Source organism: Phoxinus phoxinus (genome assembly GCF_949152265.1).
Source record: "Phoxinus phoxinus genome assembly, chromosome: 25".
NCBI classification, from domain to species: Eukaryota; Metazoa; Chordata; class Actinopteri; order Cypriniformes; family Leuciscidae; genus Phoxinus; species Phoxinus phoxinus.
This window is the reverse complement of record NC_136900.1, coordinates 3,098,907-3,125,008: the sequence shown is the minus strand read 5'-3', so window position 1 is coordinate 3,125,008 and position 26,102 is coordinate 3,098,907. Positions and strand designations below refer to the sequence as shown.

At 42.0% G+C, this 26,102-nt stretch overlaps 7 protein-coding genes across 7 annotated transcripts; 1 reads left to right on the top strand and 6 right to left on the bottom strand.

Moving 5' to 3' along the window:
• Window positions 1-256: 256 nt before the first annotated feature.
• Window positions 257-696, bottom strand: LOC306993281 (histone H2B-like). Its single transcript, XM_079602954.1, has one exon. It carries the CDS (start codon window positions 675-677, stop codon window positions 303-305), a length of 375 nt encoding a protein of 124 aa, XP_079459080.1. The 5' UTR covers window positions 678-696; the 3' UTR covers window positions 257-302.
• A 693-nt stretch (window positions 697-1,389) lies between these two features.
• LOC306993293 (histone H4) lies at window positions 1,390-1,805 on the bottom strand. Its single transcript, XM_079602967.1, has one exon. It carries the CDS (start codon window positions 1,756-1,758, stop codon window positions 1,447-1,449), a length of 312 nt encoding a protein of 103 aa, XP_079459093.1. The 5' UTR covers window positions 1,759-1,805; the 3' UTR covers window positions 1,390-1,446.
• Window positions 1,806-3,767: 1,962 nt separating this feature from the next.
• LOC306993254 (uncharacterized protein) lies at window positions 3,768-7,657 on the bottom strand. Its single transcript, XM_079602924.1, has 3 exons — window positions 7,202-7,657; window positions 7,050-7,124; window positions 3,768-6,940 (listed from the first exon to the last, which is right to left on the bottom strand). Exons 1-3 carry the CDS (start codon window positions 7,257-7,259, stop codon window positions 4,290-4,292), a joined length of 2,784 nt encoding a protein of 927 aa, XP_079459050.1. The 5' UTR covers window positions 7,260-7,657; the 3' UTR covers window positions 3,768-4,289.
• A 3,509-nt stretch (window positions 7,658-11,166) lies between these two features.
• On the bottom strand, window positions 11,167-11,814 carry LOC306993278 (histone H2B). Its single transcript, XM_079602951.1, has one exon. It carries the CDS (start codon window positions 11,794-11,796, stop codon window positions 11,422-11,424), a length of 375 nt encoding a protein of 124 aa, XP_079459077.1. The 5' UTR covers window positions 11,797-11,814; the 3' UTR covers window positions 11,167-11,421.
• Window positions 11,815-12,046: 232 nt separating this feature from the next.
• Window positions 12,047-12,935, bottom strand: LOC306993302 (histone H4). Its single transcript, XM_079602976.1, has one exon. The coding sequence runs from the start codon at window positions 12,917-12,919 to the stop codon at window positions 12,608-12,610; it is 312 nt and encodes a 103-aa protein (XP_079459102.1). The 5' UTR covers window positions 12,920-12,935; the 3' UTR covers window positions 12,047-12,607.
• Window positions 12,936-17,302: 4,367 nt separating this feature from the next.
• Window positions 17,303-20,169, top strand: LOC306993719 (piggyBac transposable element-derived protein 4-like; the record flags this gene model as incomplete). The annotated part of the gene is made up of 2 exons (XM_079603715.1): window positions 17,303-17,462; window positions 18,798-20,169. The coding sequence occupies exons 1-2, from the start codon at window positions 17,305-17,307 to the stop codon at window positions 20,167-20,169; spliced, it is 1,530 nt and encodes a 509-aa protein (XP_079459841.1). The 5' UTR covers window positions 17,303-17,304.
• A 952-nt stretch (window positions 20,170-21,121) lies between these two features.
• Window positions 21,122-24,422, bottom strand: LOC306993263 (uncharacterized protein). Its single transcript, XM_079602937.1, has 3 exons — window positions 23,663-24,422; window positions 23,516-23,590; window positions 21,122-23,399 (listed from the first exon to the last, which is right to left on the bottom strand). Exons 1-3 carry the CDS (start codon window positions 23,718-23,720, stop codon window positions 22,099-22,101), a joined length of 1,434 nt encoding a protein of 477 aa, XP_079459063.1. The 5' UTR covers window positions 23,721-24,422; the 3' UTR covers window positions 21,122-22,098.
• Window positions 24,423-26,102: the final 1,680 nt, after the last annotated feature.

Genomic DNA, 26,102 nt, shown 5'->3' with positions numbered 1-26,102 from the left:
TTGTGGTTTGGTGTTGATGAGATTTAAAAGTTGGGAAATGATGCGAGTACTAGGCCATTTACACAAGGAGCAAAGAAAGACCTTACTTGCATTTTTTTTTTTTTTTAATAAGAGATGAACTAGGATTATGAAATGTGCTGTGTGTGTAAATCTCATACACTGATAGTGTTGTCAGCGTTTATAATAGATTCATCAAAACTGTAATAGATTCAATACTGTAGATATAAATAAACAAAAGCTCTTCATCTGAGAAGATGTGTGGCTCTTAAAAGAGCCTTTGGGTAGTTGAGGTCAGGCACGCCTCACTTCGAGCTGGTGTATTTGGTGACGGCCTTTGTGCCCTCGGACACGGCGTGTTTGGCCAGCTCTCCGGGCAGCAGCAGACGCACGGCGGTCTGGATCTCTCTAGAAGTGATGGTGGAGCGCTTGTTGTAGTGCGCGAGGCGAGACGACTCACCGGCGATGCGCTCGAAGATGTCGTTGACGAAAGAGTTCATGATGCCCATCGCCTTGGAGGAGATGCCGGTGTCAGGATGAACCTGCTTCAGGACTTTGTACACATAGATGGCGTAGCTCTCCTTCCTGGACTTTCTGCGCTTCTTTCCTCCCTTGACAGCGGTCTTGGTGACGGCCTTCTTTGAGCCCTTCTTAGGCGCGGACTTTGCTGGTTCAGGCATGATGACGCGAGATCACAAGACTGACGAATCAATGTGAACTCTAGTGCGATACAGAGGCATTTATTCACTGCCCTATGCTAATTTTCAAAGGTACAGACTGTTTTCATAGGCCAAACCCATAAACTCGTATTTCATTGGACAACTTGAGAGAAATGAGGGCCAATCACAGGCGGATAAAATATAGCTCCGCCCACCGTCTCTTTTTGAACGACACTCTTCCCCTCAGTTTCCGTTGTTTCGTTTCGCGCTCTTTTTATCGAATATTTTTGAGAAAATAAGCAGTTCAAATATTATGAATCAACGTGTGATTTTAAAACCTCTTACAAACCCATTGAGCGAGTTTGGGAGGAAAGAGACCAATAATGATGACAAGCTTTAAAAGCTTCATGAAACTGTTGAGAAGTTTAAACTACAGGAATAGTAAATAAAAGCCCATTTGAAGACATATATCTATCTTTGTTTCGGCATTATCATTTCTGCCAACTCTGGTACCATATTATCATTTCTTTTTTAGTTATTTTTTGTGGAACAGCTTCGTGACGGTTTTATTGTGGTTAAGGTAAAATGTGGAAAAAATTATAAATATCCTCGATGTGTTACTGTGAAACATTATTTACGAGTTGTTAGGTAAAATTCATCCAGGATTGAGAAAACAAAGCGTTATGTAACTTCTGCTTGACATAAACAAAGCATTAACTCTTTATGTGGCAGAGTGTGTGGCTCTTAAAAGAGCCGTTGGGTGTGTGTGGTTTCTCCTGGTTTCAGGCGTTTATCCCCCGAAGCCGTACAGGGTGCGTCCCTGTCTCTTCAGCGCGTACACAACATCCATGGCGGTGACGGTCTTTCTCTTGGCGTGCTCGGTGTAGGTGACGGCATCGCGGATCACGTTCTCCAGAAACACCTTCAACACTCCGCGGGTCTCCTCGTAGATCAGACCGGAGATGCGCTTGACGCCGCCGCGGCGAGCCAGACGGCGAATGGCGGGTTTGGTGATTCCCTGGATGTTATCGCGCAAAACTTTACGGTGACGCTTAGCGCCTCCTTTCCCGAGTCCTTTACCGCCTTTGCCTCTTCCAGACATGTTTAGCTCTGGTTACTTCAGTCGATCAATGAAAGACAGCAAATAGATACTGTCTGTGATACAAGGAAGCGTTTTACATTCGCTTACAGGACCTGACAGAAACCAGCGCCGCGTCACATGACACACACCCCTCCTCCCCCAAAATATAGCAAGAGCACATGTGATTTTTTCCCAACCCTGACCTTTGTTTCATATTAAAATTCAGGTTTCATAAAATGTATTTCACAAAGATCATATAAATCACAGTAGTACTGGTTATAATGAAAAGTGATTTTCTACAGGTTCACCAAAGTAAATGAAGAGGGACACAAGACGACATATCACAATATTAAAGTAAATTGATCAAATAATAGAGTGGCACATCTCTTTTATCTTCTGTTTATGCCTGTGTGTGTTTGTACATGTATATTGTAAGTGTATATTTCTCTTTTTAGTAATGGGAATCGAATTTAGAAAGCACAAACAATGGAGAAAGATAACATTTTTATTTGTTTTAATACTTAAAAGCGTATTAAAACTGCAAAGCTAAAATGCAGGATTATGTTTAATACTCTTTCACAACTTTATTGAACAGGCCATATATATATATATATATATATATATATATATATATATATATATATATCATATATTTAGATAGATTTTGATAGATTTTATAAGTTGTATCTCCCAGGATAAGTTTATATATGTATATATAAGTCATACATTTTCTGCTTTATGTGATGCAAAAAAAAGTAATAGTTCAGTTTAAAGCCCATGTAGACCTCTACTAGTGAGTCTCCATGAGTCTGCCTGGGATTTCCTAGATAACCCTATTCTCTAGATGGATACACTCCATTCAGAATTTGAAAGTGCATCTCCTTTGCTTTTCGTGCAACTGGATATTTTTAAGATATTTTGTTCTTAAAATTCAGCACTGGAAAAATATAGAATTTTTATTTGAAGAATAAAATTCATCCACAAAGGCTTTCCGAATTGTAAAATTGGGTAAATGTGAGTAAGAGAAACTCCATTCACCAAAAGCTTAGGAAGACAGGGGGTTACATTACTTTGAGATACGTTGAAAAACATCTGAATTATATTGTGGGATTGCTTTGATAATGTTAGCATAATGTTTTCTGTCAAATAAAATCAATTTAAAACAGAAAGTCTCAAAAGACATAATGACTCCGGTATTAACCAAAATATGCCTTACAGACCATATTCCTTTTTTTTTTTTTTGTAAAATAAATACTTATTCCTAAATACCACATACAGTTCCACAAAGGGATGTTGTGAGTACTGGAAAATGATCTAAAAGCATAATTTCTGTCAAGTAGATCTGTTGATAAAACACTGATAACTTAACAGGACGTTTTTTTAAGGTCATAAACATCTAAGGAGACGATTGACTCGCCTAATTTGATAAAGATTTGACTGGGGATATGAAGCCAAAAACTATTTTCATTTTTCAAAAAGGATCTAAGCCGATTCGTTTTATTAATACATTCAATGTCGATTGCTTTTAGCCCTCCTTCTTCATACTCTTTAACCAAGATTCCTTATGTAGTGTGTTTTTATAGATAAAATTGAAGTTGGCTTGATTTATAGCTTTTATTGCATTCTGAGGAAATAAGATTGAGTAAGCTGGGTAAATGAGTCTAGAAAAGCATTCCATTTTTGTAAGAAATATTTGGCCAATAATAGAAATTACTCTTTGGGACCACAAATTCAAACAATATTTACACTTATCTAGATCATACCAAATGTCGAGATTATACAAGTGAGACATTATCCTTAGTAATGTGTATACCTAGGTATTTAACAGTATCTTTAATAAGAATATTGTAAAAAGTTGACAGTGTGAAGTTATGAATTGGTAATAATTTTAAAAAAATCAGATTTAACTTTAAACCAGACGCCCTAGAGAAAAGCTCTATTTATAAGAAGCGAACTTCCTACTATAGCTACAGGGAAATCTATATCAGTGTAGAAGGGGGTTCAGACATTTTGGATTGTTTGTCACAGCAAAACATCTTAAAGAAGAATGAACAAAAATCTCAGACTACTCTTGGATCATTATCATTTACAGTGTTTGTTTTTTGTGACTGACACTTAGTCACAAACATACCCTTCAGCCTTGTTTCATGAATGAAAAAAAAACAAGAATTTAGAGTAATATCATGGGGAATAAACTCGATTCATGTTGGGCAAACTAGTCCTTTAAACTGTTTCCACAAGTAAGACTCCTTGATGGATCATTTACTCATCTATAAATATTTGCAGACATTTGTAGACACTTTTTCCTATCATAGTCTATCAATGTTCACTGTACTTCACTGCTGAACAATTCTTGGGCAAAACCGACAATCAAGCCATCACAAACTAATCCAAGTGGCTGTAAAACCTTGGCAAATCTAAAAGAAAGTAGTTGACAAAGCAAACCATGAAACCCATTCCAAAACAAACATTTATTTTGTTACACATAATCTTGACTCATGACAAGTTAAATAGACAGGGGCTAAAACAGAACCAGACCCATCAGCATCATCCTAGCTGAAGGTGGTGTTCACAAAACCGGACCCCTCAGGAGAGTCCTGGCTGAAAGTGGCGTTCACAAAACCGGACCCCTCAGGAGAGTCCTGGCTGAAGGTGGCGTTCACAAAACCGGACCCCTCAGGAGAGTCCTGGCTGAAGGTGGCATTCACAAAACTGGACCCCTCAGGAGAGTCCTGGCTGAAGGTGGCGTTCACAAAACCGGACCCCTCAGCATCATCCTGGCTGAAGGTGGCGTTCACAAAACTGGACCCCTCAGGAGAGTCCTGGCTGAAGGTGGCGTTCACAAAACTGGACCCCTCAGGAGAATCCTGGCTGAAGGTGGCGTTCACAAAACCGGACCCCTCAGGAGAGTCTTGGCTAAAGGTGGCATTCACAGAACCGGTCCCCTCAGGAGAGTCCTGGCTGAAGGTGGCGTTCACAAAACTGGACCCCTCAGGAGAGTCCTGGCTGAAGGTGGCGTTCACAAAACTGGACCCCTCAGGAGAGTCCTGGCTGAAGGTGGCGTTCACAAAACCGGACCCCTCAGGAGAGTCTTGGCTGAAGGTGGCGTTCACAAAACCGGACCCCTCAGGAGAGTCCTGGCTGAAGGTGGCATTGACAGAACCGGACCCCTCAGGAGAGTCCTGGCTGAAGGTGGCATTGACAGAACCGGACCCCTCAGGAGAGTCTTGGCTGAAGGTGGCATTGACAGAACCGGACCCTTCAGCATCGTCCTGGCTGAAGGTGGCGTTCACAGAACCGGTCCCCTCAGGAGAGTCTTGGCTGAAGGTGGCATTGACAGAAACGGACCCTTCAGCATCGTCCTGGCTGAAGGTGGCGTTCACAGAACCGGTCCCCTCAGGAGAGTCTTGGCTGAAGGTGGCATTGACAGAACCGGACCCTTCAGCATCGTCCTGGCTGAAGGTGGCGTTCACAGAACCGGACCCCTCAGGAGAGTCCTGGCTGAAGGTGGCATTGACAGAACCGGACCCCTCAGGAGAATCCTGGCTGAAGGTGGCATTCACAGAACCGGACCCCTCAGGAGAGTCCTGGCTGAAGGTGGCATTCACAGAACCGGACCCCTCAGGAGAATCCTGGCTGAAGGTGGCATTCACAGAACCGGACCCCTCAGGAGAGTCCTGGCTGAAGGTGGCATTCACAGAACCGGACCCCTCAGGAGAGTCCTGGCTGAAGGTGGCATTGACAGAACCGGACCCCTCAGCATCGTCCTGGCTGAAGGTGGCGTTCACAGAACCGGACCCTTCAGCATCGTCCTGGCTGAAGGTGGCATTGACAGAACCGGACCCCTCAGGAGAGTCCTGGCTGAAGGTGGCATTCACAGAACCGGACCCCTCAGGAGAGTCCTGGCTGAAGGTGGCATTCACAGAACCGGACCCCTCAGGAGAATCCTGGCTGAAGGTGGCATTGACAGAACCGGACCCCTCAGGAGAGTCCTGGCTGAAGGTGGCGTTCACAGAACCGGTCCCCTCAGGAGAGTCTTGGCTGAAGGTGGCATTGACAGAAACGGACCCTTCAGCATCGTCCTGGCTGAAGGTGGCGTTCACAGAACCGGTCCCCTCAGGAGAGTCTTGGCTGAAGGTGGCATTGACAGAACCGGACCCTTCAGCATCGTCCTGGCTGAAGGTGGCGTTCACAGAACCGGACCCCTCAGGAGAGTCCTGGCTGAAGGTGGCATTGACAGAACCGGACCCCTCAGGAGAATCCTGGCTGAAGGTGGCATTCACAGAACCGGACCCCTCAGGAGAGTCCTGGCTGAAGGTGGCATTCACAGAACCGGACCCCTCAGGAGAATCCTGGCTGAAGGTGGCATTCACAGAACCGGACCCCTCAGGAGAGTCCTGGCTGAAGGTGGCATTCACAGAACCGGACCCCTCAGGAGAGTCCTGGCTGAAGGTAACATTGACAGAACCGGACCCCTCAGCATCGTCCTGGCTGAAGGTGGCGTTCACAGAACCGGACCCTTCAGCATCGTCCTGGCTGAAGGTGGCATTGACAGAACCGGACCCCTCAGGAGAGTCCTGGCTGAAGGTGGCATTCACAGAACCGGACCCCTCAGGAGAGTCCTGGCTGAAGGTGGCATTCACAGAACCGGACCCCTCAGGAGAATCCTGGCTGAAGGTGGCATTGACAGAACCGGACCCCTCAGGAGAGTCCTGGCTGAAGGTGGCATTCACAGAACCGGACCCCTGAGGAGAGTCCTGGCTGAAGGTGGCGTTCACAGAACCGGACCCCTCAGGAGAGTCCTGGCTGAAGGTGGCGTTCACAGAACCGGACCCCTCAGGAGAATCCTGGCTGAAGGTGGCATTCACAGAACCGGACCCCTCAGGAGAGTCCTGGCTGAAGGTGGCGTTCACAGAACCGAAACACTCAGGAGAGTCCTGGCTGAAGGTGGCATTCACAGAACCGAAACCCTCAGGAGAGTCCTGGCTGAAGGTGGCGTTCACAGAACCGAAACCCTCAGGAGAGTCCTGGCTGAAGGTGGCATTCACAGAACCGAAACCCTCAGGAGAGTCCTCGCTGAAGGTGGCATTCACAGAACCGGTCCCCTCAGGAGAGTCCTGGCTGAATGTGGTATTGACCAAACTGGATCCATCAACATCATCCTGGCTAAAAGTGCCCTGCAGTTGGACAGAGTTACAATTTCCTGGAGAGAGGGAAAAAGATAAATACACTTTTTTTTTTGCTAATAGTTAGTATAAACTCATTACTTTGGTAAGAGAGTATGTTAGATTATGAAACACAGGTCTACAAACCTTTTTCTCCAACTACTTTTCCAACATCACTCAAGGAGAAATCTAAGGATCCATCTTCAACTGAACAGCTGAATACTGAGAAACAAATTTGACATTTAAAAAAAAGAAATAGACAAATATACTTAGTAAAAGCAAACACTAATTAAACTCACCATGCCATACTAACTGGTGATAAAGAACTACCAAAACAGCAATTTTAATCGAACCCATTCTATAACACGAACTGAGCCTCTAAGACAGCCAATTCAACTGCAAGAGCTAAAGTTTTAAACCCACACATGTCTTTTAAAGCCAAACAGAAAACCATTTGTACCACCTGGATGACTCGTTAACTAGGCTAATCTGCTAATTAAGGAGATCAATAATTAATTGATCACCCAGCATACCAGCTGATGTTATATTTCATAGAACTTAAGCCTAGTTCACACTACAGGATTTTAAGCCCGATTTGCAAATCGTTGAGCTCGCCGACAGGTCGGGTTGTTATCGCGTGCAAATCGCGGGGGATTAGCGGCCGATGAAAGCTCGCCAATCTGTTAGTATGAAAGAGCCAACAACGCATCAAAGACGCTCGCAGACGCGTCGCAGAGCCCAGAAAAATATCTAGCATGCTAGATATCTGGAGCTGTCGCACGACTCAACCACATGTGATGCCATGAGCTACAGCCAATCAGAGCAAGGCATGGGTTGAGGTCACTGGAAAAATACCGTTTATACTGTCTATGGGAATTTTATTTATTTTTTTCCAGAGCAAATCATCGCGCAAACAGTTTGCAGCACTAATTTCTGTCTGACGTCCATATTCAAACAAAGACTCGCGTGTTGTGTACTTGTGTTCTTCTTCGCTGGGTAGTGGCGCGCGTGCTGTATTGCGTCATTTCCGGTTCGTTTTATCGCGTGATTTCTTCGTGATAAAACGTGGTTTGTAGACAAGATAGAATCGTTGGCTGACAGAGTTGTTGTCACCTCGTGTAGTGAGTTACCTCCTGTTGCGGATCAATCACGTTGTGTCGTGTGGTGTGAACAGCTCAACAACTTGAACACTCCTGATTTCACAGAGAGCAAGTCATGTAGTGTGAACTGCACAGTTCAGCCCGACGTTTTAAAATCCTGTAGTGTGAACTTGCCTTTAGGGGCTGTTTACATGACACCATTTTCAACTAAAAACGTAAAACTTTGTATGTGTTTTGGCTGTTCCTTTACATGACAACGGTGCTTTGGGAGCCTGAAAACGCATTGAAACCGTGTTTCTGTTGTGGGAAAGTTTCAGTAGATACTGCAAAGGAATGTCCTATGGTTTTGCCATTTGTAGAGAGATAAGAGAGGGGGGACTTCTCTGAAATTTAAGTATGTTGATACACCTGACAAGCGGGAGCGAGAAACTCCAGAAAATGGATGGGCAATAACCCCTGACCTCTGAGGTCATCTAGTTTGAGGGGGCTTAAAGGGTTAGCGATAAATCTAAACTAGCAATATGGGTCCTTTGTCTGTAGAAAACTACTGGGAGGTGAAACTCTGTAGGGAAAGTGCCTTGAGTTTAAAGATTGCCCAGTTCTGTGTCTGAGTGTGTCACTCCTGCACAGAGTAACTACTGTGTTAAAGATTGAACCTATTCTTGCAAGAATAAATACTTCTCTTTTTACAAATTTGATTCTGAGTGTCTCTTAACCAGTGATGATGTTTAATGAGAATGTTTGCCACAACTTATCAAACTGCAAGTTTTCGTACACCAGTAATGTCTTACAAAAAGGCGTTACTGGTGTGGATCTTGAGACAGCACTAAAACAGCACTTACCTATTTAATGCTTTAAGGGTAAAACAACTCAAACATGCATTTTAGTCTGGGGCTAGGTTTAAGATTTGTCTGTGAAACCAGGCAATGCTATATTATTCCACATCAACTGGTGAAAAAAAAATACCAAATAAAGACGACAGAACAAGTACAGTTGTCTCATTGAAAAAAATGTTTAGTACCAATGCCTTTTGCAGGGCAAGCGCCGATCTGAACAGTGTCTAACATGCCGTCTTTCTGAGCAAAAGCTGGTGTAAGCATGCAGGACAGAGTCGTGTCCTCTGTCAGCGCAGAACGCCAAGCTGCTCGGTCTTGCGCAAGGTGATGCCATCGGTCAGGGTTGAATTGATTCTCCAGAAACAGTCTAAACATAGACTGAAGACACATCTGCCAGACATGCAGCAGACTTCCTACTATACAGGGATTTATATATCAGTGTAGAAGGGGGGCTCAGAAATTTTGGATTGCTTCTATCAAACAGCAAAACAACTTACAATGAATGAACACATGAATCTCAGACTATACTCTTGGATCATTTAATGTGCTGTTTTGTGACTGACCGTTACAATCACAAACATACCCTTCAGCCTTGTTTCATGGATGAAAATACAAGAGTTTAGAGTAATATCATGGGGAATAAACTAGATTCATGTTGGGCAAACTAGTCATTCAAACTGCTTCCACAAGTAAGACGCCGTAATCATTGACTCATCTATAAATATCCGCAAACAATTGTAGACAATTTTTCATATCATAGTCTATCAATGTTCACTGTATTTATTTATTTTTTTTACATTTCTTTCATTTACAGAGCCCAGAGGAGCTTTAATGACATTCAACAAATCCTGTAAGCAAACCGAACCAATTCGAATTTATATACAAATTATGCAACATCATTTGTGAACTGCAAATCAAATACAAGCAAGCACATCATTCCGCCACTCCTATCGTGGGTAAACTAGAATATGTTGGGCAAACTACTTCCGCAATTAAGTGGGACTCCTTATTCTCTTATCTATGAATAATGGCAATATCTGCATAATATTAGACACTTTCCTATCATAGTCCATACAGAAATTAAACTGGTAAGAATAAATGTTCACCGTATGTCACAGCCGAAGACTTCTTGGGCTAAACTTGACCTCAATAGACAGGCCTCCTGTTATCCACATGACAATAAAGCCATCACAAACTAATCCAAGAGGCGGTAAAACCTTGGCAAATCTAAAAGAAAGATGATTTGACAAACCAAACCATGAAACCCATTCCACAAGACAGTTTTATTTTTTGTTACACAGAATTTTGGCTCATGTCAAGTTAAATAGACAGGGGCTAAAACATTAGACCTCACAGCATCATGCTAGCTGAAGGTGGAGTTGAGAGAACTGAACTCCTCAGGGTGTGCTGGCTGAGGGTGGCATTCACAGAACCGGACAGCTGTGTCAAAATGTGCAGTTACTGGCTTATGTCAGGTACGTTGACTCCACTGACATCGTTGAGGACTTTTTATTTAGTTAAGAACTGAAAGAACGAACGACAGGGGCAGATATTTTTGACAGCTTAAATAGATTCATAACGTCCGAGGGCTTCCAGTGGGAAAACTGTTTGGGCGTCTGCGGGTGCAATGACAGGCAATAAAAGTGGTCTTGTTGCTCGAGTAAGGGAGCTGGCCCCATTAGCTACTTTTATCCACTGTTTTTTACATCGAGAAGCCCTTGCCAGTAAGAAGCTGCACCCGGATTTTACGACCGATTGATTGACACACTTACTGTCCAATGATTCTAGGTGGTCTTGGAAATGATTGTCTGGTGTTTTTTCGAGTCCTGCCCGTTCCACAGATGATTAAATTGCTTCATTTTTATTTCAGTGCTTCTAACTCAGTGGCTTGTAAGTGGGTTAGGAATAGGATTTTAAGTGATTTTGAAAAATATGCCAAAAAAGAGAATTACATACCTCACCACCTTTAATACAAACCCATTTGGCCGTTTGTGCACAATATGATATTTTCGTTTCTGCATTTTCACTTCCTAACTGTGGTATTATTTGGTTAGTTTCGTAAAACAGGATTCATTTAATCGATTAAAGTGTAATATAAAAACAAATTGTAGAATTTTTTTTATATCATTGCTGGTTTAAAGAAAACAATAATGTTGATGGTCTCGGTTTATTAGTGTGATAAGTTATTTACGAGTTATTTGGTTAAGTTCATCCTTTAAAGAGATTTGTAATTGTTTTTTGATATTTATAACCAAAACAATTATCTTTGTGTGGCACTTAAAATATGTAATTTCTTACCCACTTCTCATGCAATGGTTTGTACTGGAATGTCTATGGACCTGATATATATATTTTTTTAATTTTATGAATTTGTTTGATGCACCATGCAAATACACAATAAATACTCTTAAGAACAGTAGAATAAAACGTGATTTCTGAGAAAATCTGATAAAGTGTTGACAGTGTTCATATAAGCAGATCCATCCAAACTTCATTGGTTAAATAATTAAACACAAAAGCTCTTTATCTGAGAAGATGTGTGGCTCTTAAAAGAGCCTTTGGGTAGTTGAGGTCAGGCACGCCTCACTTCGAGCTGGTGTATTTGGTGACGGCCTTTGTGCCCTCGGACACGGCGTGTTTGGCCAGCTCTCCGGGCAGCAGCAGACGCACGGCGGTCTGGATCTCTCTAGAAGTGATGGTGGAGCGCTTGTTGTAGTGCGCGAGGCGAGACGACTCACCGGCGATGCGCTCGAAGATGTCGTTGACGAAAGAGTTCATGATGCCCATCGCCTTGGAGGAGATGCCGGTGTCAGGATGAACCTGCTTCAGGACTTTGTACACATAGATGGCGTAGCTCTCCTTCCTGGACTTTCTGCGCTTCTTTCCTCCCTTGCCGGCGGTCTTGGTGACGGCCTTCTTTGAGCCCTTCTTGGGCGCGGACTTTGCTGGTTCAGGCATGATGACGCGAGATCACAAGACTGACGAATCAATGTAAACTCCAGTGCGATACAGAGGCTTTTATTCACTGCCCTATGCTAATATTTCGAAGCCATACGGGTTATTTCTGATTGACTGTTTTCATAGGCCAAACCCATAAACTTATATTTCATTGGACAACTTGAGAAGAATGAGGGCCAATCACAGGCGGATAAAATATAGTTCCGCCCACCGTCTCTTTTTGAACGACACTCTTCCCCTCAGTTTCCGTTGTTTCGTTTCGCGCTCTTTTTATTGAATATTTTTGAGAAAATAAGCGGTTCTAATATTATGAATCATCGTGTGATTTTAAAACCTCTTATAAACACATTGAGCGAGTTTGGGAGGAAAGAGACCAATAATGATCAGAGACGCTTTGAAAGCTTCATGAAACTGTTGAGAAGTTTAAACTACAGGAATAGTAAATACAAGCCCATTTGAAGACAATATATATCTTTGTTTCGGCATTATCACTTCTGCCAACGGTTGTAACTTGCCACTTTATCTAATTTTTTTTGTTTTACAGCTTCGTGAAACTGATTAACATTTAATTCATAAACAGACGGTTTCATTGTGGGTAGTATTATGTTAAAGTAATAGAAAAAGTGTATATCCTCGATGTATTACTGTGAAACATTTACGAGTTGTTAGGTTAAATTCATTCTGGATTGAGAAAACAAAGCGTTAAGTAATTTATGCTTGACATAACCAAAGCATTGACTCTTTCTGTGGCAGAGTGTGTGGCTCTTAAAAGAGCCGTTGGGTGTGTGTGGTTTCTCCTGGTTTCAGGCGTTTATCCCCCGAAGCCGTACAGGGTGCGTCCCTGTCTCTTCAGCGCGTACACAACATCCATGGCGGTGACGGTCTTCCTCTTGGCGTGCTCGGTGTAGGTGACGGCATCGCGGATCACGTTCTCCAGAAACACCTTCAACACTCCGCGGGTCTCCTCGTAGATCAGACCGGAGATGCGCTTGACGCCGCCGCGGCGAGCCAGACGGCGAATGGCGGGTTTGGTGATTCCCTGGATGTTATCGCGCAAAACTTTACGGTGACGCTTAGCGCCTCCTTTCCCGAGTCCTTTACCGCCTTTGCCTCTTCCAGACATGTTTAGCTCTGGTTACTTCAGTCTATCAGTGAAAGACAACAAATAGATACTGTGTGTGACACAAGGAAAAGCTTTTTACATTCACTTACAGGACCTGAGAGAAACCAGCGCAGCGTCACATGACACACACCCCTCCCCCAAATTATAGCAAGACCACGTGTGATTTAATCCCAACCCTGACCTTTGTTTCATATTAAAATTTGTGAAATGTATTTCACAAAGATCATGTTTTACTGTAGTACTGATTCATAATAAAAAGTGATTTTACATCACACAATATACATCACGATATTAAAGTAAAATTATTAAATAATAGAGTGGCACATATCATTTATCTTCTGTTTATGCCTGAATGTGTATGTAACATGCAACATGGGAAATTAGGAAACACAAACAATGGACACATTCTATGATGGAGACACAGACAAAATTATTGTTTTAAAACTGCAATGCTAAAATGCAGGATTATGTTTGATACTCCGCACTGTCATTACTGACTGCATACAGTTTAACCCAAGACTGAAAAATGATCAGCAAAACATCCTTTCATGCCACTTTCTAGCGGAACTCTGGAGGATGGTGGACAACCCCTGTTCTGCCCTGCAAGGAAAGTTGAAAATGTAGGGGATTTTACAGTTAAAGACCCAAAGACCTTGATGGGTTTTTCTCTCACAGTGAGAGGTGCAGACAATTTCATTGTTATTCTCTAGTGATTGAAGATGAAAAGTAAAAGCAATTCAAATAATTTAATATGTAGATGGAAAAATATTGATTATTAATTAATAACTTGACTATAAATCACTCAAAAAGATACATATATACATTGAAGCGGCAGTGGATTCCGGAATCGGACCCTTCCCGAATTCAAAGAAGTAGTCAACTAAATATAATAACATCAGTTTAACATGTTATTATTAAAATTTGTGATATTTTTTAACTCAATTTACATAGATTGTGAAATACTGTGGATCAACCTTTTTTCTTACCCAAATCTGGCCATGTCCGGGATACAGATGTTTCAAAATGTGTTAAATACATTTTACAAAATATAAAAAATACAATTTTGTATTACAAAATATATGAACGACACATAAACAGATTACCCCACTTACAGTTGCACAGATCACAGCAGTTAAACCCTTCACTGAGGTCTAAGCTACATCCTTGCTTCAGGTTGAAAGACAAAGGCTAAGAAATAGACAAACATAGTAATTTTCCACACATAAACAGATGAATATCTCCATAGTTTGTACGGCTGCCACCAGGACCCTGAGTCAGGTACGAGTGGTCCTCCGAGGTCACACGACTGTCCAGGTGCCAGCATGTCGAAGAAAACAAGTCAGTCAATCTCCAATAATGCCAGTTGTTCCTAACTTTCCTTAATAGGATATAACGGTAAACAGGAGAATCTTCTCAAAACATTAAGATAATACGTTCATTCTCTCAAGGAGAGGACACTTTTAATCTAACTGGAAAGTAAGGCTTTAACAAAGAAATGGTGCATTAAACTATAGACTTCAATTACCCATGTGACCATAGTTGTCAGGATACCCTAGAAAAGCAAATGTATGTATTATATATATATCATCCAAGCTAAATGAGCAAGCACTGTTACTGCATTCCTGGCACGGGTCATACCCTCCAGTCTCCTCTCAGATATTGAATACAGACATTAGAGAATACATGAAAGAACATTAATCACACTGGTAACTTCTATAACAAAGTAAAATCTCATAATCTTAGAGAAGTCCTTCAACTCATGTGATATTTAGAAGGAAAAAATATTGATTAATACCTTGATTATAATCACTCATCATCATTACATATACATTGAAGCAGAAGTTGATTCCAGAATCCACCCGTTCAAAGTAAAAGTATTCACCAATATAGCGTTATTTGACACTATTCTCAGCATACAGTAGTCATGCACTCCCACATGATTTCATTTTCTCTTTTATTCTTTTCATGAAAATGCATTGTTTGTACTAATCACATACAATTCACTTATTTTTTTTTCCTTTACATTTCCATGATCAGAAAGGAGCAGATGGAATAATAATATTCTTATATTTATCTGCCCCTTTATAGACATAAATAGTAGATGGCATTAACATTGTTCCCTCCACCATCACCCAAAATGTATTAACATAAGAAGTAGATGACAGTAGCATCACCCAAAATATATTAACATAAATAGTAGATGTCATTAGCATTGTTCCCTCCACCATCACCCAATATCATATCTGATATTTGTTTAAATGTTTTACATTGACCACGTACAGTCCAAATCAGTTGATTTGAGATGATCACAGCATACACTGGTTTTTTTGAAGTGATAACATGCGCTTAAATGAAGAGAACATTTAAAACGCTTTAAACTGTATGTTGACCTCTGACACTTCAGTTTGATACTGTAATAACAGTTTAGATGTCAATCACTAAACAGCAGAACAAAATTATTTCAAAGTCATTGATTGACTTTTTTTTCGCGCACACCCTTTATCTGCTGCTGGTTATTCAAACCCGGAAGTTATTATAACAAAATCACATCTTTTATATTGGTCTTATTTTCAGCGTTACATTGGAAATTATCTCATTCAGTTTAAACTTAAGTGGCTCTTAAAAGAGCCGTTGTGGTTTGACGCAGACGGATGCGGCGGGCCAGCTGGATATCTTTGGGCATGATCAGGGTTGCCAGGTCCCAGAAATATTTCCAGCCCAATGACAACTCAAAACCCGCCCTAATGGAATGAAAACTAGCCCAATTTTCCAGTGTCCAATCAGATTAGACAACGGCTGGATTCCCACAAAGGGCCTTAAAATAAATGTATATGTATACGTTTAAGTTTAAAGTTTTGGCCTTTTGTCTTACCCAAATTCTTAATATCACACTGTGTGGTTTCCATCCTCCTCGTGAAATAGGGGATCAGTAGATTAGCCCTGCTAATGTTACTCAGAGCCATATAGAGATCTGTATGCTCTGCTGCTACTAAAGGAGCAAATACCCAGAGTAACATGGACCAATTTATGTTTCCATGAAGCCGACATGTATATTACTTTATTTTGGATTATTTATTATAATATTGAATATTGATATTATCAGAGCTTGGCAGAAAACTATTTTTTAAGTTTAGGGGAGATGGATGGGTGGTACACACATTAGGGTATAATCATGTGCTTATTACATGCACAAAGTCACCTGTACAGTTAATCGTCGAGGTCATACACTAGGGTCATTTCGCCTTCAAACAAAAGCGTTTGAAAATATTAACAAGGGAAAAGTGCTCGTTGTCAGATAAAATGGGTGGCTCTTAAAAGAGCCGTTGTCTCAGTAACCCAGTCTTCAATCGGCTTATTTGGATTTGGCGGGTTAGATAAGGTTAGATTTGGCGGTAAGATATCTCAGTGCAAGATGCCTCCAGTTTCACTGTCAGGGCTTAAAAAAAAAAAAAGATGACAAAGAGACTTAAACCAATGACATGGAATTGTTGATTCTGAATTCTTAAAGTAGATACCAGTAGAAGAGCCTGAAAAAACATGACATAAATGCAACATGCATCTGTAAAATTGAAGTAAATGCAAATTTAACTCACCATTAAAGACAGAAACACAGTGCTACAAACTTAACCACTACAGTTCACTGTTCAGGACTTGAAGCTTTTCAAGGATTGAAGCTACTCTGCTGATGCAAAAAGGATGTCCTTATTAAATTGATACTCTGATGAACTCAGGGGCTTCCACCACACAGGCAATGTCCTCAAGCAGGTCAGGGGTAGTAACAGCAAATACTAAATTTGAGGCCTCCTTTTTCTCAGCCATCACTTGTTGTTGTACGGCATCTAAAGAATACAAAAACAAACAGGAATTTAGAGCTGCACGATGTTCTACAACCTTTGATTGGTACTTAGTGTATGACTGGCAGAAGGTGGGTCATAAATATCCGGAAATGTGCCTGTTGCAAATGTTTGTCTTTTTCAACACTGAAAAGCATTGAAATATCAACATTGATCCAATATTATTTAGCATTGAATTTTCAACCACAACCAAAATGATTATTCTGATGGAATTTCAACATTGAATCAATGTCACCTTGCTATCTGGAATTCCATTCCGTTATGTCTTCTTTTCCTTTTTCGGTATTGTGTGAAACAAATGTTCTTTAATATTTTTGATATTTATTTTGTTCCTCGTATCTTATGATGCTTTGGAATCATTTAGAACATTATATGTGAAATATTTGTATCTATTGTATCATTACATGTGTAATTCTGGGGGGGGAGGGGTTTGTAAATAGCGCTGGTCTGGCCACACCCACCGGTAAACGCCCCCTATCAATAGGATAAAATTGGAAGCAAACTTTTTTTTGGCTTCATTGACCTTACATCATGGCACTTCACGCACGCGAGCAAGATCTCCAGATGACCACAGACAGTGAGGAAGAATTCACTTTCTCCTCAGAGTCCGAAGACGACGAAGACCTTGACGATGAAGAACTGCATTTTGGGGAGCGCTTTGATCCAGCACAGGACACATTTTCTGAAGAGTAAGTCATGTATTCTTATTTTAGTTATTAGAGTTATTAGTTATTAGTGTTAGACGTTTCAATCGCCGTTTTAAGAGCTGTCCAGACTGACATCTGCCTGTTTTTAATATTATGGGTGATATTGTCCTGTGTTCATTTAGTAGCCTATGTCGTACAAAAAAAGCTTTTATTCTCTATACTGTGAAGAGAGATCAAATTAAATATTCAGACTCTGGGTTAGCTTACATCATATTCATGTGGTTTGAGGCTGTATTACCTCCCCTTAATGCAAATTTAGTGTTGGTAGCACAATCTGATAGCATTATTCGACAGAACATCTGCGTTGACTGTAAAATACTGGCTCATTAACGGAGCTTAACTGTGTTCTCCAATATCTGCTGAGGTGTAAATGTGTTGAACGTGCATAAGGTCGTCGATGCCCCATCAACAGGCATGCAGCACGAGACCATAATATATCCATTAAATGCCAATCACTTATGCATGCACTGGTGTGCCACCTTCTCCAATATCTGCTGAGGTGTAAATGTTTCAATGATGCCTCATCGTCAGGCATAAAGCATCAGCCATATACATTAATTGCCAATCACTTATGTATGCACTGGTGTGCCATCTTGGACATCCTAAGCTTACAAATGTTTGCTAATATCTGCTAATACAAGCACGACACCATAATATATCCATTAAAAAGCTTTAGAACACTCACAATCACTTTGTTTGTATTATTTTACAGTATGTCATCAAAATTAATCTGTCAGTTGTAAAATATCAGATAATGTGCACTTACTCATTAAGATTCTCAACCCGGCTAAAAACTGAACAATGCTTTTGTGCCGCCCCTGTGTGAGGTGCACGTGAAGGAAACACACTCCTAAGAAAAGAAAAGGTACAAGCACAAATATTAGTAAACATTTGTTAGCCTAGGATGTCCAAGATGGCACCAGTGCATACATAAGTGATTGGCAATTAATGTATATCGCTGATGCTTTATGCCTGACGATGAGGCATCATTGAAACATTTACACCTCAGCAGATATTGGAGAAGGTGGCACACCAGTGCATGCATAAGTGATTGGCAATTAATGGATATATTATGGTCTCGTGCTTCATGCCTGTTGATGGGGCATCGACGACCTTATGCACGCTCAACACATTTAATATAACTTAATTTGCGTTCCAAAGATGAACGAAAGTCTTACGGGGTTGGAACTAATTTTCATGAGTGGGTGAACTAACCCTTTAATGAGTGGGTAATATATCAGCATTATCTATGTATTAGTAATGGATGTCGTTGTGATCCTGTTGTCAGCATGCTCACTTTTGTTTTCTCCCCCACAGATGTGAGAATGACCAGATACCTGTTGCAAAGAGAGCCAAGAAGACTCTGTCATGGAGAGAAGAGACTGATGTCGACGTGGCCCCAAAGCCTCGGAGATTCCTGCCGGCACGGGAACCTGGGCCGCAGTTGAGTCTCGCTGACTCGCACTCCCCTGTGAGTCTGTTCAAACTGTTCTTCTCAGAGAGCGCCGTGTCAAATCTATGCCACAACACAAACGCTCAGGCTGCCAGCGCACTTGCAAAGGATCGCAAATACGGTTGGACAGATGTCAGTGTTGGCGAGCTGTACCGCTACATTGGACTCGTTTTCTACATGGCCATGGTGAAGATGAGCTCCATCGCTGACTACTGGCGGCAGGACAGTCTTTTCTCTGTGCCTTTTCCCGCCACAGTTATGTCTAGGGACCGATACCGCACCATTTCATCGAATTTGCACATGAGCCACCCAGATGCAGACACGGAAAATGACAAGAATAGCGGCACAGCTGAACATGACCGACTTTTCAGGGTCAAACCCCTCATGGACACTATCCGTCTTGCGTGCAAAGCCTTCTATCATCCTAGAAGAAATTTAGCTGTGAAGGAAAGACTGGTGGCATGCAGAGCAAATACAGTTATGAGAAGATTCATGAAAGCCAAGCCAACAAAGCTGGGCTTCAAGTGTTTTGTCCTTACTGACTCGTCGAATGGATATACTGTGGACCTCTCTGTGTACACGGACAATGACATCTTTCCCACAGGCCATGGGCTTTCTTATGAAGCTGTGATGTCTCTTCTGGACAAGAAAGTTTTGGGCTCTGGGTACCATGTGTACATGGACGATTTCTACACAAGTCCAAAGCTCTTAACAGACTTGTTTGCTATGAAGTTTGGTGCTTGTGGAACGTACAGAGACTATAGGAAGGACTTCCCACGGAGCTCATCTAATTCACTGACCAAAAAGTCCAGCAGGGGATCGATCCGGTGGATTCGGGACGGGCCTCTTGTGTGTGTGAAGTGGATGGACAAACAAGTAGTGTCTATTTGCTCCACCATCCATGCTGCTTATACAGGAGATCGTGTGCAACGAAAAGTGAAAGCACAAGATACATGGAGGACAAAGACTTTTCCATGTCCTGCGCCTGTGACCGCGTACAACCAGCACATGACCGGTGTTGACCTATCCGATCAGCTGTTGCAGTACTACACTGCACAGCACAAAACCATGAAGTGGTACAGAAAAGTCTTTCTACACTTCTTGGACGTTGCTGCCACCAACGCTTTCATATTGCACAAGGAGCTACACGGCAACATGACACACAAGGAGTTTATGGAAGAGCTTATTGAAGAGCTCTGTGGTGTCTCAGAAAGTAACACCAAAACACACCAGTAGTGACCATGTGCCGGTTCCAGGAGCTGAGCTGACCTCCAATGTCAGAAATATTGCCACTGCTGGTCGCCGCTTGTGTGTTCATTGCAAAGCTGTGCATGGAAAGAAGCAGCAAACTCCATGGAAATGCCAGGGATGTGACGTTCACTTGTGTCTTCATTTGAACAGGAACTGTTTCCAGGAATGGCACAAAGGTGTGTGAGTGTGTTCAAATCTGGGTGCACAAAAATGTGCCTTTAACACCTTTTTTTATTTGATTTTGTGTATACTGTGCACTATGTTTTTTTAATAAACTACAAAAAAAAAGTCTCCTCACATTCTCAATTTTCATATTCATAGACCCATTAGGGAACGGATCAATATCTCCCGGGTGCATTAATGCGCAGTATTTATGACCACACACTGTCTTGCATACTGCCATTCTAAGAAAATGAAAGTAGCATTTATTGCTGTAATACAATCTGGGCTGAATGCAGTATAGGAGCCGTTTGCCTTCTGGTATAAATAGCTGATGTTAATAGCTGAAGATGATGAAGCTGAAGCACAAATGTTAGGGCATGTCCAACATCTTCAGGATCCAAACCCTCAGATGCTATGGGGTTTTAAATATGTGAGATTTTAGACCTTCATGAGAAGGTCTAAAATTTTATATTTTGAGAAATTCAGAACCGGTAACATCTCCCTGTATTCTCTATTAAGGAGTTTCCCCAAAAACTGTTGTTTCTTTTGCCAGCATAATCCATTGGACATCTTCCCATCGTTCTCTGTGGCACATTTACTGTCCAGGTAACCTGAGCACTGGAGCCTCATGGTAAGACAAAGAGGAGAAAAACATCCTGTTCAAATGCTGTCAGTCACCCAGTTTATAAGAGTGTGAAAAGACAGAAAACGGGTTGATTTTACCTGATCTCTGATCAGTTTTATCAGAGAATGTCTAATAATGGGAGAACTGCCACTCTCAGTAAACTTCCAGCTTCTGAACTGGTTGCAGTTCCACTCTGGCTCCACATGAGGGCGCTCACAGGACGAGTGCAGAATGAATGGAGGTCTATGGAGCTATACTCCTCAAAATCCACTTTTCTCAGGATATAATTTGTCTAATTTGAATGTTGTATTCGTTGAAATGACACATTGCTGGGTGTTAGATTTTTTTGGAGTCACTTATTTGCTTTAAAAAGTATTTTAATTTTGTAATGTGAAAAGCTCTATTTATAAGAAGCGAACTTCCTACTATAGCTACAGGGAAATCTATATCAGTGTAGAAGGGGGTTCAGACATTTTGGATTGTTTGTCACAGCAAAACATCTTAAAAAAAAGAAGGAACAAATATCTCAGACTACTCTTGGAACATTATCATTTACAGTGCTTTTTTTGTGACTGACACTTAAGTCACAAACATACCCTTCAGCCTTGTTTCATGGATGAAAAAGACAAGAATTCAGAGTAATATCATGGGGAATAAACTCGATTCATGTTGTGGAAACAGTTTAAAGGACTAATTTGCCCAAGTAAGACTTCTTGATGGATCATTCACTCATCTATAAATATTTGCAGAAATTTGTAGACAATTTTTCCTATCATAGTCTATCAATGTTCACATCACAGCTGAACAATTCTAGGGCAAAACCGAACCTCAATAGACAGGCCTCCTGTTATCCACATGACAATCAAGATATCACAAACTAATCCAAGTGGCTATAAAACCTTAGCAAATCTAAAAGAAAGTAGTTGACAAAGCAAACCATGAAACCCATTCCAAAACAAACATTTATTTTGTTACACAGAATCTTGACAAGTTAGATAGACAGGGGCTAAAACAGAACCAGACCCATCAGCATCATCCTAGCTGAAGGTGGTGTTTACAGAACCGGACCCCTCAGGAGAGTCCTGGCTGAAGGTGGCGTTCACAGAACCGGTCCCCTCAGCATCATCCTAGCTGAAGGTGGTGTTTACAGAACCGGACCCCTCAGGAGAGTCCTGGCTGAAGGTGGCGTTCACAGAACCGGTCCCCTCAGGAGAGTCCTGGCTGAAGGTGGCGTTGACAGAACCGGACCCCTTAGGAGAGTCCTGGCTGAAGGTGGCGTTCACAGAACCGGTCCCCTCAGGAGAGTCCTGGCTGAAGGTGGCGTTGACAGAACCGGACCCCTCAGGAGAGTCCTGGCTGAAGGTGGCGTTCACAGAACCGGTCCCCTCAGGAGAGTCCTGGCTGAAGGTGGCGTTGACAGAACCGGACCCCTCAGGAGAGTCCTGGCTAAAGGAAGCATTCACAGAACCGGACCCCTGGGCATCATCCTGGCTGAAGGTGGCGTTCACAGAACCGGACCCCTCAGGAGAGTCTTGGCTGAAGGTGGCATTGACAGAACCGGACCCCTCAGCATCATCCTGGCTGAAGGTGGCGTTCACAGAACCGGACCCCTCAGGAGAGTCCTGGCTGTAGGTGGCATTGACAGAACCGGACCCCTCAGCATCATCCTGGCTGAATGTGGCGTTCACAGAACCGGACCCCTCAGGAGAGTCCTGGCTGAAGGTGGCGTTGGCTGAACCAGAACCCTCAGGAGAGTCTTGGCTGAAGGTGGCATTGACAGAACCGGACCCCTCAGCATCATCCTGGCTGAATGTGGCGTTCACAGAACCGGACCCCTCAGGGGAGTCCTGGCTGAAGGTGGCGTTGGCTGAACCAGAACCCTCAGGAGAGTCTTGGCTGAAGGTGGCATTGACAGAACCGGACCCCTCAGCATCATCCTGGCTGAAGGTGGCGTTCACAGAACCGGACCCCTCAGGAGAGTCCTGGCTGTAGGTGGCATTGACAGAACCGGACCCCTCAGCATCATCCTGGCTGAATGTGGCGTTCACAGAACCGGACCCCTCAGGAGAGTCCTGGCTGAAGGTGGCGTTGGCTGAACCAGAACCCTCAGGAGAGTTTTGGCTGAAGGTGGCATTGACAGAACCGGACCCCTCAGCATCATCCTGGCTGAATGTGGCGTTCACAGAACCGGACCCCTCAGGAGAGTCCTGGCTGAAGGTGGCGTTGGCTGAACCAGAACCCTCAGGAGAGTCTTGGCTGAAGGTGGCATTGACAGAACCGGACCCCTCAGCATCATCCTGGCTGAAGGTGGCGTTCACAGAACCGGACCCCTCAGGAGAGTCCTGGCTGTAGGTTGCGTTGACCAAACTGGATCCTTCAACATCATCCTGGCTAAAAGTGCTCTGCTGTTGGACAGAGTTACAATTTCCTGGAGAGAGGGAGAAAGATAAATAATATATATATATATTTTTTTGCTAATAGTTAGTATAAACTCATATTACTTTGGTAAGAGAGTGTTAGATTATGAAACACAGGTCTACAAACCTTTTTCTCCAACTACTCTCCCAACATCACTCAAGGAGAAATCTAAGGATCCATCTTCGACTGCGCAGCTGAAAACTGAGAAACAAATTTGACATTTTAAAAAAAAGACAAATATACTTAATAAAAGCAAACAAAAATTAAACTCACCATGCCATACTAACTGGTGATAAAGAACTAACAAAACAGCAATTTTAATCGAACCCATTCTATAACACGAACTGAGCCTCTAAGACAGCCAATTCAACTGCAAAAGCTAAAGTTTCAAACCCAAACATGTCTTTTAAAGCCAAACAGAAAACCATTTGTACCACCTGGATGACTCGTTTACTAGGCTAATCTGCTAATTAAGGAGATCAATAATGAATTAATCACCCATTATACCAGCTGATGTTATATTTCATAGAGCTTAGGGGCTGTTTACACGACACCATTTTCAACTAAAAACGTAAAACTTTGTATGTGTTTTGGCCGTTCCTTTACATGACAACGGTGCTTTGGGAGCCTGAAAACGCATTGAAACCGTGTTTCTGTTGTGGGAAATTTTCAGTAGATACTGCAAAGGAATGTGCTATGGTTTTGCCATTTGTAGAGAGATAAGAGACGGGGGACTTTTCTGAAATTTATGTATGTTGATACACCTGACAAGCGGGAGCGAGACACTCAAGAAAATGGATGGGCAAGAACCCCTGACATCTGAGGTCACAGGTCATCTAGTTTGAGGGGGCTTAAAGGGTTAGCGATAAATCTAAACTAGCAATATGGGTCCTTTGTCTGTGGAAAACTATTGGGAGGTGAAACTCTGTAGGGAAAGTGCCTTGAGTTTAAAGATTGCCCAGTTCTGTGACTGAGTGTGTCACTCCTGCACAGAGTAACTACTGTGTTAAAGATTGAACCTATTCTTGCAAGAATAAATACTTCTCTTTTTACAAATTTGATTCTGAGTGTCTCTTAAGCAGTGATGATGTTTAATGATAATTTTTGCCACAACATATCAAAGTGCAAGTTTTCTTACACCAGTAATGTCTTACAAAAAGGCGTTACTGGTGTGCATCTTGAGACAAAACAGCATTTGCATATATTATGCTTTAAGGGTAAACCAACTCAAACATGCATTTTAGTCTGGGGCTAGGCTGAAGATTTGTCTGTGAAACCAGGCAATGCTATATTATTCCAAATCATCTGGTGAAAATTTGTGAAGGCAGCAATGTACCAAATAAAGAGGACAGAACAAGTACAGTTGTCTCATAAAAAAAAAAAAAGTTTAGTACCAATGCCTTTTGCAGGGCAAGCGCCGATCTGGACAGTGTCTAACATGCCGTCTTTCTGAGCAAAAGCTGGTGTAAGCATGCAGGACAGAGTCGTGCCCTCTGTCAGCGCAGAACGCCAAGCTGCTCGGTCTTCCGCAAGGTGATGCCATCGGTCAGGGTTGAAATGATGTCTAAACATAGACTGAAGAGACATCTGCCAGACATGCAGCAGACTTCCTACTATAGCTACAGGGATTTATATATCAGTGTAGAAGGGGGGCTCAGAAATTTTGGATTGCTTCTATCAAACAGCAAAACAACTTACAATTAATGAACACATGAATCTCAGACTATACTCTTGGATCATTTAATGTGCTGTTTTGTGACTGACAATTACAATCACAAACATACCCTTCAGCCTTGTTTCATGGATGAAAATACAAGGGTTTAGAGTAATATCATGGGGAGTAAACTAGATTCATGTTGGGCAAACTAGTCATTCAAACTGCTTCCACAAGTAAGACTCCGTAATCATTGACTCATCTATAAATATCCACAAAAAAATTTAGACACTTTTTCATATCATAGTCTATCAATGGTCACTGTATGTGTGTGTTTTTTTGTTTTGTTTTTTTTCTTCTTTCATTTACAGAGTCCAGAGCTTTAATGACATTCAACAAATCCTGTAAGCAAAAGGAACAGATTTGAATTTATATACAAATTATGCAACATCATTTGTGAACTGCAAATTAAATATAAGCAAGCACATCATTCTGCCACTCCTATCGTGGGGAGTAAACTAGAATATGTTGGGCAAACTACGTCCGCAATTATGTGGGACTCATTCTCTTATCTATGAATAATGGCAATATCTGCAAAATATTAAACACTTTTCATAGTCCTCAAAGAAATTAAACTGGGAAGAATAAATGTTCACCGTATGTCACAGCCGAAGACTTCTTGGGCTAAACTTGACCTCAATAGACAGTCCTCCTGTTATCCACATGACAATAAAGCCATCACAAACTAATCCAAGAGGCGGTAAAACCTTGGCAATCTAAACGAAAGATGAGTTTACAAACCAAACCATGAAACCCACTCCACAAGACAGTTATATTTTGTTACACAGAATCTTGACTCATGTCAAGTTAAATAAACAGGGGCTAAAACATTGCATCATGCTAGCTGAAGGTGGCGTTCTCAGAACCGGACCCATCAGCATCATCTTGGCTAAAAGTGCCCTGCAGTTGGAGAGAGTTAGAATTGTCTGGAGAGAGGGAGAAAGAGAAATAAGGCAAAAACAAAAACTAATAGCAAAACCACCAACCATGTAAATGGGT